Raw genomic sequence first — 13,126 nt, 5'->3', positions numbered from 1 at the left:
TTCAACATTATACATTCTGAAGACATCCAAACTATGAAAGAACACGATTGGAATTATGTAGTAAACAAAAACCTGTTAAATATCCCTAAATATGTCTTATGTCTTATTATTCTCTCAGTCAGCCTCATGAGGAAGTGACCTGGAATTGTTTTCTAACAATCTTAGAGAAGTTCTCAGAGCTGTTGAGTGCTGGTGGGCTGCTTTTTCTTCACTCTTCAATCCAACTCATCCTAAATGATCTCAACTGGATTTAGATCAAGTGATTGTGAAGGCCAGGTCATCGGATACAGCACTTAACTCTGCTTCTTGAACAAATAGCTTTTACATAACCTACAGGTAAATTTGGGGATATTTTCAAGTTAGAAAACAAATGAAAGTCCTACTAAGTGCAAACCAGACAGGATCCAACAAGTCTCTCTGCAAAATGTTGTGGTTGCCATGCTGGTGAAATGTGACCCGATTTTGACTAAATCAACAACAGTGTCAGCAGCAAAGCACCCCAACACATCACACCTCCTCCTTCATGCTTCATAGTGGGAATCACACATTCAGGAACAGTTCGTTTACCCTCTGTAATTCTAACAAAGACGTGGTGGTTAGAACCAAAACAATTTTATTTGGATTCACCAGACCGAAAGATAGTTTTCCACTGGTCTAAGGACATTGTGTTTCTTGCTCCGCAACAAATCTCTTCTGCTTGTTGTTCTTCCAAAATGTCACTACTGTGAACAATCTAAAACCAAAAAATATTCTGGTTTGTTTAACACATATATAATACAAACATATGTGTTCTTTCATAGTTTGAAAATAATAAGAAATGCTGAAGGATAAGGTGACTTTTGACTGGTAATGTATATGTAAATATTTTTTTTAATATATATATTTTCATTTGTTAGGATCGTGTATATATTTATTATATTCATTTTATCACATTTTTTACATTGACTGTGAAATAAATTGTCATTTGAAAGAAAACAGTATCAGATGGATAGATATCGGCTAATCCTCAAGCTTTCAGTCATGAAAATACATGAATGCCCATTTATAATCCCTTCAATTGAATTCTTATTATATATAATCACTCCATGCCGTGCGCCTGGCGACTCTCTCAGCACGCTAGCCCCTTCGATGCGTTTTTTTTTGCTGTTGTTGTTGAAAAAACACAACTGTGCTCATTTCAAAGCCTAAGAAAATTCACTTGCCCGTTTACATTTACAGGAAATCTATTCAAAACGTTCGTTATAAAAAGATTAACAACAAGATCAACAAAAACAACGCTAATAATCCCAACGATAGCAATGGGTCCCAACAATTTGTGATTTATATCATTAAAACCCAAATTGAAACCATGTTGTCGTGCACTTCAAATGTAGCACTGAGCACGGGGGGACTTTATATTGTGACTTTCACATAAAAACACACCAAATAAATAGTAATCTTGTATGATTATGATTGGGTATGATTTTACTTCAGGGTAGTGAGCATTTACAACATCCTTTTGTTCTCTCGTTTGGGTTTCTTGTAGGTTCTCAGGTTTCCTCCCACCACCCAAAAACTTGGAGGCCTTTTTGTTATACTAAACTGGTGTCCAGTAGGGGGTGAATCTTCCCTTCTTACGCACAGTGTTGCTGGGATTGGCTCAGGAACTACCACGACTCTAAACACAATAAAGCAAATAATAAAGATGAGGAAATGAACTCTGTATGCTGGTCTAGTTTATTCTGGTTAGATGGGAGTCTTTGGCACTGGGGCTGCGAGATAGAATTAGTCTTGTAATCACAAAATGCTACTTTGAAACGTAATTGTAGGTGTAATTAAAAAAAAGTCCATTCAAAACCAATTCAGCACTAATTAGGTGGAAACTTCCGAAAGGTTCTAGACCAAGAGGGCTATATGGCTAAAATGTATATTATTCCTATTAAGTTTATATATTTAGTTTATTCCGCACGTTCAGTCATAAATATATACGATGTCCAAATAATCTTTTTCTGACTTTAAATTAGATTTATTTTTTATAGTTATATAAAACCTGAGCAAGCTGTGTGTGTGTGTGTGTGTGTGTGTGTGTGTGTGTGTGTAAAAGTTCAATCAGTTGCTTTGTTTCTTGAGCCTCTTGAAAGCAAATCAAAAATCTTAAATGTATTGTAACACGTCTTTAAAAACAACAACAAAAAAAAAATTGTAATAACTGCATAAACTGAGACGAACCCTGTGCACAGGACAGAATACCGCAAAAAAGGAAAAAACACAAATAACGTTGCTGCCAACAAAAGTTTCAGCGGTGTGTATTACATTCCACTCAAGAATAGGCCTGCGCAGTTTTTAATGCTTTTGACACACTGGCTATAAAAAACGACATGGAGGAACTTTCAGAGTCAACCTCCTCGGATTGTCGGTGCAGCCCTAATTAGCAGGGACAAGCCAACGACTGCCACTCTAAAGGCAACTGCCACTCTAAAGGCAACTGCCACTCTAAAGGCGGTCTGTTGCAAACTCACAGCCGAAATTCTCCAACTTTGTGAAAATGAAGCTGAATTATCGGATCTCCGAGGGATTTGCCAGAACAGGACATTGAGCAGTGATAAAGGATGATTTGTCCTCTTAGGTTATTATCTTTTTTACACTCACCACTTGGCACACTTGTTCGCACGAGAAAAGGCGTATCCACAAAAACCAACCGCTGATAATCCTTGAGTTGCTGATCATTAAAGCATATTAAACTCGTCTGTGTGCATATGATTTGGTGTTTGGTGTGTACATGAAACTGAGTGTTCTGGTTCTGTACAAAACGTGTGCGCTCATGTTTGTACTTTGCGTCTTGGAATGGAAAAAGCCGAAGTTGCTTAAGCTGAAATCTGGAAAATGATGACCAAAATAAAGCTTTTCTGATGATATCTACTTTTACAGTGCCAAACTGAAGTGAAATTTATTTTATTTAGTTTATTTTCTAGCCTTGCTTTGAGGTTGCAAAAATTACATTGGGAAAAGAGCCAGTTTATTACACGACCCAGTAAATGCAGTCAGTCTGCCGAAAAAGGTTTAAAGATCTTATGCGTGTTTTTCTGCATGCTTCGATCAATCCAATTTTTAGATAGGTAATAAATTAAATAGTGAGTGCCAACATGTCTATACACACTTCCATCAAACATCAGACATGAAAAAATGCTGAAGGCTAAAAAAGAAAAGGCATTAAGAAGTACAACGCGATGCCACTGGTGTCACTGGGACGTCCCATAGGAGTACACAACTAGTCTTTTACTCCATTTACTGATTTGAACACCAAATATGCCCTCAAATAGGAAGGAAGCTATCGAAGAACCAAAATCTGACCAAAATCTCAACAAATCTAATAAATCCTGCAAACCATCAAAATCTTATAATTTTTTTTTTTCTCTTTTTGAGATATATCTTGATAAAAATGATCTCAGATGGATGTATGGACAGACAACCTGGATTGGTCCCACCATCTCTCCGGGTACAAGAAAGACATTCTTCTGTGCTCTTCTCTGTTCTGGTACCCAGGTGGTGGATTAAACTTCCACTTATAATCAGAACAGCTGAATCACTAGCGGTCTACAAATGACATCTAAAGACCTTTCTCTTCCAGAGGTTCTTATATTAGCACTTCTTGGAAAAAGAACGACGTACATTCTAGCTATTTTGTCTCCCAACAGCATTTAATAACGATGGTTTTCTTAGTCGGTGTCCTTAAAGAACCATGAACCAGCTTCAGATTGGATCACTTTCAATTCACTTTGTAAAATGCTCTGTATCTGACAAGATCGTGTGCCAAATGGCGTACATGTTAGTTTGAATATATAAATATCTCGCCACAGGCTAGAAAACAACCGATGTAAAAATGTATTTATGTTAGAAAATACGTTAATATGTTAGAAAATATGACATATTATACTATTAATGGCGTTATTAACTTTGGTCCAAAACCGTATTCTTGTCTTTTTTTTTTTTCAGAATTCTTTTACAGCAACCATTTGATGGATTTTCTTAGACTGCCATCCACATATTTTTATTTACACCATAGCTAGCATGTGTTTGTTGGTTGGGGTAATAAAGGCACAACATACTCATTCTGCTTCTCCTCTCCTGGGCAGAACCAAATTTCATTGGCTTGAACCTCCACCCGTTTCTCCAAATAGGATGCTAATTGGCTGAGCTTGTTTGAGTCCTCTTCTGGCTTATTCTTTAGCTCAAAATAGGGGCTGGCTTTGAGTGAATCTTGCATGCAGGGCACCAGCTGAATCAACTCATTAGTGGTTACGCCATGGACACAGGTGTAGAATTCCTGAGCGTTGGGCGGAGCCCTGGTACTTGTTGGAACTGGGTTTACAATCATGCTGTACTCTGTACCTAGAAAGGAAAACAGCTCGGGTTGCATTTGGCTTTTCACAGGCCAAGCCCATACAGGCTTCTCAGGGGTTCCGGGTGACTCTGAAGCCTCTTTAATACAGTCCGGAGGGTCTCTGCAGTAAGGGCTGGGGCTGTCTGGGGTTTGAAGTAGCTGCTGAGCTTCAGGGCTCTGTATACCTTCCGGCTTCTTGTCTTCCTGGATGCTAGACATAGAGCTACCTTGAGATAATGAGACACCTTCGTCTATGCTGACTTGGTACAACGACGCCCCACAGTAGTGTGATTCCTTGTAGCCTTGCAGGGAGGAAAAGTGATGATTAATCTCATCCATCTTGCCTTTCTGAGAGGTAGAGAGAGAAATATATATAAGGGAGACAAAAAAAAAAGATTGGTCAGTAGATGCAGTTTTCCACATGCCATTTTTAAACCATCTCCTGCGTATTGAAATGTGTATGGTTGCTATTTTTCTATTGATTTCTGCACTCATTCTCAGCATGTAAAACATGGGTCTTCAACCGGGGGTCCACATCGGTACTGTAGGGGGTCAAAAAATAAATAAACATGGGTAAAAACATCAAAGAAAAAATACTTATTTTTTTTTTATATAATAATTATTACATTAAAGTTCTATTCTATTCATGTAAATGTATAATTGTTCGCCTGACAGTAAAATAAAATGTTTTGTTCTATTAAAATTAAAGCTGAAGTTTATGCAAATGTATAATAGTCAATTTTTCCAGAACTGTAATGCATTCTCGACGCAGACCACGACTGCCAACTGACTCTCTTATACATTTCATGTGTTTTGCTCTGTCTGTATACACTCTCCAACTGAACGTTCAGAAGATTCACCTTTGACGTGTTTTAGAGAACTGGTTGATTATTGGTTGATCTGATGCCGTTCACTCGCCTTCATTACTTACATTCAAGATTCAGCTGCACAATTCAAGTCAATTTTACAAAAAAATAAAAAATTTTATAGGAATTTTAAATGACAGATGATGACAACTGGTTTAATGATTTTGCAATCAATGATTAATGCAATGAACTGATGCTGAGATGTTTCAGGGGGTTAAAACTATTCAGGTGTCACCAGTATAATATATTTTTAACACCACTTGTACACAATCAATTAAACAAAAAAGCCTTTCAAAAGCATTAGCAATTTGATCAAAGCAACATAAAATGTTCTTATGATGAGCACAAATGACTAAATGATGTGGAGGTTGAACAAGTAGTTTGGAGAGTTTTATTTCTGATCTGAGAAACGCTCCAAAGCAACTTAGAAAAACTGTATCACGATTGCATTCAGTACTATTGCACCTTACTTGTACACTATGTACCTTTGTGATAATATACGTATTTTCGATACCTACCCTTATATATACAGTACTTGTACTTGTTATCCTGCCTTTCAAATTTGTATAAAAATACCTCATGCTAATATGTCATATATGTATGTACATATATGTTCGTCATAAGGCACGTCAAGACACAGCTTCCACCCGCACTGTACACCATGCAGCTCGCGTATTGTCTAAACTGCTCCATGGATGATGCCATCTCCACAACCCTCCATCTGGCCCTCACCCACCTAGACAACAAGGACTCTTATGTAAGGATGCTGTTCATAGACTTCAGCTTAGCATTCAACACGATCTTTCCTCAGCACCTGATTGAGAAGCTGAGCCTACTGGGCCTGAACACCTCCCTCTGTAACTGGATCCTGGACTTCCTGACTGAAAGACCTCAGTCAGTCCGGATCGGGAACGGCATCTCCAGCACCACCACACTGAGCACTAGGGCACCTCAGGGCTGTGTGCTCAGTCCACTGCTGTTCACTCTGCTGACTTATGACTGTGTAGCAATGCACAGCTCAAATCACATCATTAAGTTCGCAGATGACACGACCGTGGTGGGTCTCATCAGCAAGAATGATGAGTCAGCATACAGAGAGGAGGTGCAACGGAGTAACAGCCTGGTCTGGAGCCAACAACCAGTCTCTGAACGTGGACAAAACGAAAGAGATGGTTGCTGAATTCAGGAGAACACAGAGTGGCCATTCTCCATTGATCATCGATGGATCCTCAGTGGAGATCATCAAGAGCACCAAATTCCTTGATGTTCACTTGGCGGATAACCTCACCTGGTCACTCAACACCAGCTCCATAACTGTGTGACTTATCTGTACAACCCGGACTCAACACACACTCGTACTGACTTCGTACACCCATGATTCAGCACCACTCACACTACATCACCTCATTACCATAAATTGTTTATATGCCGTTTTGCACATTTTCCTGGATTGCTGCTATTTGGGCTTTTGCACAATATTCTGTTTACATTTTTGCTACTGTTCACTTTATCTTGTTACGGCAGGAGTACTGGCCCTGTGTTTTTCTGTTTCTGTGACTGTTGTTTTATGTAGCATCAGGGTTCTGGAGGAACGTTGTTTTATTTCACTGTGTACTGCGTCAGCTATATATGGTTGAAATGACAATAAAAGCTTCTTGACTCTTGATTTGATGTAAATATTCATATAATTCATTAATAAAAATGTATATACATATATGTAACCCCTTTAAATTGAACATCACCTTCTTGTGTAAATTAACTCTGTGAGACCCCTTTTGATCTGTACGTTACCAAAGAGACTCATGTAATTGGTGCAGTACTGTTTCCGCGCCATTAGAGGGCAGTTGACTTTAGTGTAATGAGTGAACTGGTTGCTTTTAGTTCAGCTGAAGAAGCTAGCTGGATATGCACCCTGATGTCAGAGTGATGCTCCAGAAAAATCACTTAATCTTGCATTTTTTTTTATATTAAAATGTGTTAATCCTCTACTTAATGATGTTATAAATCATTCAGGTTGGAAATGCATTCCAGTTTTTTCCAGTGAGTTTGTTTGCTTATTAACTATTTTAGTAATCTGATATCAATCCTTCTCTATATGTGTACTAAAACCCAATTAGAGTTACCTATGAGGTTTGAGAAGTGTTTTATGTATATTAAGAAAGTTAAATTTGTGAACAAAGCTAATAAGTCTGTATTGGTTAAATGATTTTATCATTCATGAGTATGTTCATGAAAATGGGTGGGAAGAAAGATGTTATATGACAATATTGTCACACATTTGTACACTTTAAACTGTTTACATGTACGCATTGTCATACATTGAGTTTATATTTGTACTAGTGGATATTTTATGTAGCTTATGGTAAATATCTGTTTTTGAATGTTAAAATTAAGAGATCTGCTTAATGTTACTGCGTTATTTTGTGCAGATTGGGTTTTATATTTGGAGTCTGATTCTGCATCGTGATCTACTTTTTAATTGGCGAGCCAGAGCCTATTGACCTACACATGTGGAGTGAACTTACACCCCCCTGTGGATTTACGGGATACAACAGCTAAGCTACGATCTCACACACTCTGTACACACTACCCGGGTAGAAAAAGAAAAATTAACAAAAAAACAAAAAAAAAACCTTTACACCATCTACGGTTGAGAAATATATTTACACCTACAGGATACAAGAGACTTTGGGACATTTTACTTTATTTCATTTCATTTTTTTTATTTTATCTTTATTCTATCTTGAGTTCAATGTCAAGCCCCTCTCTCTCACTTCATTGTGTTATTTTCTAAGTTTTCTTCCTGAAATTGCAATTAAAGTGCCGGCTGTTAAATTTAATTCATAACTGGGCTCAGTGTTATTTTATCCTTCTAGAGTCGAACTTAAATTACTTGTGAACTCTTGAGTATAAATTCATTTATTATTCATTGTACAGTGTTACAGTATATATACAGTATATATATATATATATATATATATATATATATATATATATATATATATATATATATATATATATATATATATACACAAATATAAAGACTTCTGTACCCACCTGTAAATAATTACAACTTTCTTATGCCTCATTATCACCTTCTATTCTCTTTTTTCTTCTTACTCTTTTATATTGTTTTATGTAAAAAATGTAACATTGCTGTAGTTTGCCTGTAGCCTCACATAAGAATTTCATTGTACAAACTGTCACTGACATCTGTACATTTGACAAATAAAACTTGAAATCGTCCCTATTTATATAAAATACACTGTATTAAAAAACAGGGAATATACACATAATGTGAGTCTATGAATTGGGAATACGAAGACGCTTGGGAAATTGGGAAACGTAATCTCTGTAAAGTTTCATTTTATTTCTGTGTGTGAAACATCAATCATTGTGGGTATGTGGGGACGATTGTGTTGTCTTGCTGGAGTCAGTTACCTTCAGAAGCATGGGATCGATTCCTCTGATGCAGGGTTTGGGGATAGGCGGCAGAAGAAAAGCTTTTATCCTGCAGGGAGGACAGAATCAAAGCGCACCTTAGGAAGACCTCGCATTTATTTGCCATTGAAATCTTTTTGGATGTTGAAGGGTTTTTTTTGGAAAGCACTCCGTAACTGAGTTTGCTGCAAAATCAAGAGTGGCTGCAATTCTAGGCACAGTGTAAACAGCTGTAGTGTATGAGTGTAGATATAATATAGTTTTATATATAGTTAAATATGAAGAGTTTTTTATTTATTTTGAACTGTATTAGCTACATGTGTACTGAAATTAGGTCTGGTTGGGCAACCACCGAATATAGTGGCGCACTGAAGCTTTGTATTTTCGTTCTCTTTTTTCTTTCCATTAGTGTAAGTGCTCAGGGACTGATGCTTGTTCCTCACCTCTTGCCTTGTGGAATGACCCCAAGTCCAATGATGAGCAAAATGATGACTATAATAGTCGACAGTAGCACAAGAGAATACATCATGTGATCTGAAAGAGTAAGAGAGAAAGACGGGGGAATGGTGTGGTTACCATGGATACTCATACACATGACTGAAGCTTTTAATTAGAAAAGTTCTTCTATTGATCAGTCTAAGCATAAATGGGTCGTGGATGAAGTGAACATTTAGCAAAATCCTGCGTGTAAGATTTAAAGTGGCAGCAGATGACATGAGCTTATATGTTTTGAGATAATTTGTACATTTAATAGAATACACATATGCAAGTAAAGTAAAAATAGGAGCTTTTTATGATGCAGAAAAAAACTTTTATTTGGCAAACCCCCCCCCCCCCCCCCAATACAAATTTAAGGGGAAAAAATGAAAAAGTACAATAACCTGGTTAATTGAACATTTCCTTTCATGGCATTTGACAGACACCTTTGTTTAGATTGACTAACAATTATCGCATTTATACTGCTAAACATTTGAGTGTTAAGGGCCTTGTTTAAGGTCCATGCAGTGGCAGCCTGGTGGTGATGGGATTTAAACTCAGCTGTTCCTGCATGTTTTTTCATTCAAGTGAACAGTTGAAAAGGGGGCTTTAAGTTTTAAGTTAGGGAATCATGGAGAGCTCCAAATACCAATATATTGTAAATTAAATTATAATCAAAATCTTTTATTAACAAGGTTTCTGAACTGTTAATAAATCGCCCATTTTATTGACATTTTTTTTTGCAAACAATATTTCAATTGTGAGGTCTATCTATCTATCTATCTATCTATCTATCTATCTATCTATCTATCTATCTATCTATCTATCTATCTATCTATCTATCTATCTATCTATCTATCTTTCTATCTATCTATCTATCTATCTATCTATCTATCTATCTATCTATCTATCTATCTATCTACAGTGAGGAAAATAAGTATTTGAACACCCTGCTATTTTGCAAGTTCTCCCACTTAGAAATCATGGAGGGGTCTGAAATTGTCATCGTAGGTGCATGTCCACTGTGAGAAACATAATCTAAAAAAAAAAATCCAGAAATCACAATGTATGATTTTTAAACTATTTATTTGTATGATACAGCTGCAAATAAGTATTTGAACACCTGAGAAAGTCAATGTTAATATTTGGTACAGTAGCCTTTGTTTGCAATTACAGAGGTCAAACGTTTCCTGTAGTTTTTCACCAGGTTTGCACACACTGCAGGAGGGATTTTGGCCCACTTCTCCACACAGATCTTCTCTAGATCAGTCAGGTTTCTGACCTGTCGCTGAGAAACACGGAGTTTGAGCTCCCTCCAAAGATTCTCTATTGGGTTTAGGTCTGGAGACTGGCTAGGCCACGCCAGAACCTTGATATGCTTCTTACAGAGCCACTCCTTGGTTATCCTGGCTGTGTGCTTCGGGTCATTGTCATGTTGGAAGACCCAGCCTCGACCCATCTTCAATGCTCTAACTGAGGGAAGGAGGTTGTTCCCCAAAATATCGCAATACATGGCCCCGGTCATCCTCTCCTTAATACAGTGCAGTCGCCCTGTCCCATGTGCAGAAAAACACCCCCAAAGCATGATGCTACCACCCCCATGCTTCACAGTAGGGATGGTGTTCTTGGGATGGTACTCATCATTCTTCTTCCTCCAAACACGTTTAGTGGAATTATGACCCAAAAGTTCTATTTTGGTCTCATCTGACCACATGACTTTCTCCCATGACTCCTCTGGATCATCCAAATGGTCATTGGCAAACTTAAGATGTGCCTGGACATGTGCTGGTTTAAGCAGGGGAACCTTCCGTGCAATGCATGATTTCAAACCATGACGTCTTAGTGTATTACCAACAGTAACCTTGGAAACGGTGGTCCCAGCTCTTTTCAGGTCATTGACCAGCTCCTCCCGTGTAGTTCTGGGCTGATTTCTCACCTTCCTTAGGATCATTGAGACCCCACGAGGTGAGATCTTGCATGGAGCCCCAGTCCGAGGGAGATTGACAGTCATGTTTAGCTTCTTCCATTTTCCATGATTGCTCCAACAGTGGACCTTTTTTCACCAAGCTGCTTGGCAATTTCCCCGTAGCCCTTTCCAGCCTTGTGGAGGTGTACAATTTTGTCTCTAGTGTCTTTGGACAGCTCTTTGGTCTTGGCCATGTTAGTAGGATTCTTACTGATTGTATGGGGTGGACAGGTGTCTTTATGCAGCTAACGACCTCAAACAGGTGCATCTAATTTAGGATAATAAATGTAGTGGAGGTGGACATTTTAAAGGCAGACTAACAGGTCTTTGAGGGTAAGAATTCTAGCTGATAAACAGGTGTTCAAATACTTATTTGCAGCTGTATCATACAAATAAATAGTTTAAAAATCATATATTGTGATTTCTGGATTTGTTTTTAAGATTATGTCTCTCACAGTGGACATGCACCTACGATGACAATTTCAGACTCCTCCATGATTTCTAAGTGGGAGAACTTGCAAAATAGCAGGGTGTTCAAATACTTATTTTCCTCACTCTATCTATCTATCTATCTATCTATCTATCTATCTATCTATCTATCTATCTATCTATCTATCTATCTATCTATCTATCTATCTATCTATCTATCTATCTATCTATTGTCTGTCTGTCTGTCTGTCTGTCTGTCTGTCTGTCTGTCTGTCTGTCTGTCTATCTATCTATCTATCTATCTATCTATCTATCTATCTATCTATCTATCTATCTATCGATTAGATTATTGTTTGGCAAAGAAAAATAAAATGAAATGAAATGGCCAAATTTCAGCTTTTTAATCCCCTCCTGCCCTGAATTGTTTCTACTTATTCGTCACTTTAATTTTCTTTATTGCTATATCACATTACATTTTGGAAAAGTTTGCAGGATTTATTGCGTTTTCATTTTGTTATATTACAAAAATAACATGCTATTTTAATTGGGTTGTGAAGACTTTTTTCATAGTACTGTAGAACAAGTATAGTCCACAAGTACTATACAAAAATAATTATCAATATGGTCTTAATAAGCAATACTATTATCATGTTTTCCTGACAGCCATGTGTTCCCGACAAGAGGTTACAACCCTACTGCTCAAGAGGAAAAAGAATCAGCACCCGCGTAAATATGGTTAGCAATTGCCATGGCAACCCGCAAGCCTTCACAGCAGCATAATTGCATGTACATCCACAAGCAGGAGTGACACATGACAAGTCACAGATGATGAGGGGGAGAAACCTGAGAGCTCAGGAACGCTCCTCAACAACAAGCTCGAAAAGAAGTGTTATAAAGCAAGTCATCAGGGCTACAGAATTTATACTGTCTTTTATTTAGTGTCAGGAGATGAATGATTCGTGGTCTATTCATGGGTTTAAAAGGAATGGTCCATATTTTAAAAATGTGCTCCGATTTCATTGGTGTTCTCATGAAACAAAAAAATGTGCTTTGTGATTTAAAAATAACTGCAGCATTTAAAAAATAAATTAATTTTCCACGTGTGTGTGTGTACCAGGTTGGTGTCTGGAAGGAATGACAATGGTAATCGGGGAGCTCCATTTGCTCCACAGGTGGTTGTTTTTTGAGCGGCAGCGTGCTTGAACCTCATAACTCCCCACTGCTAAGCCTAGGAGCTCCAGATGAGGTTCACGGAGCCGCTCCTTGACCTGTATCGGGAGACAGACAGACAGACAGACAGACAGACAGACAGACAGACAGACAGACAGACAGACAGACAGGAATAAGAGGTATGAGAGAGAAATGAGAGCTACTGTCTGCACAGCATATCATTTACATTATTTTCATAATGTAATGTGTGGATGACACACTGTCATCATGACCGAGGCCACACCCATCCAGGGCAAATATCTCTCATGTTTCATAAAAAAGATAAAGGTACTCAATCAGAATAACTATCAATTTGTAAAGCAACAAGTGCACACACACACACCAAGCCAACAAAATACACTTCCCTTAACACATAAT

The 13,126-nt window shown here is 37.8% G+C and overlaps 1 protein-coding gene across 2 annotated transcripts in view; it reads right to left on the bottom strand.

The window, feature by feature from the left end:
• Positions 1 to 888: 888 nt before the first annotated feature.
• The window catches only part of crfa4 (cytokine receptor family, class I receptor 4), a 49,710-nt gene continuing 37,472 nt past the window's right edge, over positions 889 to 13,126 (bottom strand). The window contains exons 6-10 of one of the 2 annotated variants that reach the window (XR_014530387.1): positions 12,654 to 12,807; positions 9,111 to 9,201; positions 8,668 to 8,737; positions 1,622 to 4,708; positions 889 to 1,576 (exon numbers count right to left, since the gene is read on the bottom strand). Coding sequence is in view for 1 of the 2 variants with exons in the window: in XM_083522391.1 (XP_083378517.1) it covers positions 4,043 to 4,708; positions 8,668 to 8,737; positions 9,111 to 9,201; positions 12,654 to 12,807 (981 nt within the window). In the remaining variant the exon portion in view is untranslated. Of the gene's footprint in view, positions 4,709 to 8,667; positions 8,738 to 9,110; positions 9,202 to 12,653; positions 12,808 to 13,126 lie in introns of both variants that reach the window. The other variant, XM_083522391.1, reaches the window with a different exon arrangement.

This window comes from Silurus aristotelis (assembly GCF_946808225.1).
Source record: "Silurus aristotelis genome assembly, chromosome: 20".
NCBI classification, from domain to species: domain Eukaryota; kingdom Metazoa; phylum Chordata; class Actinopteri; order Siluriformes; family Siluridae; genus Silurus; species Silurus aristotelis.
The sequence above is the reverse complement of the archived record's forward strand: the minus strand, read 5'-3'. Positions and strand labels throughout refer to the sequence as shown.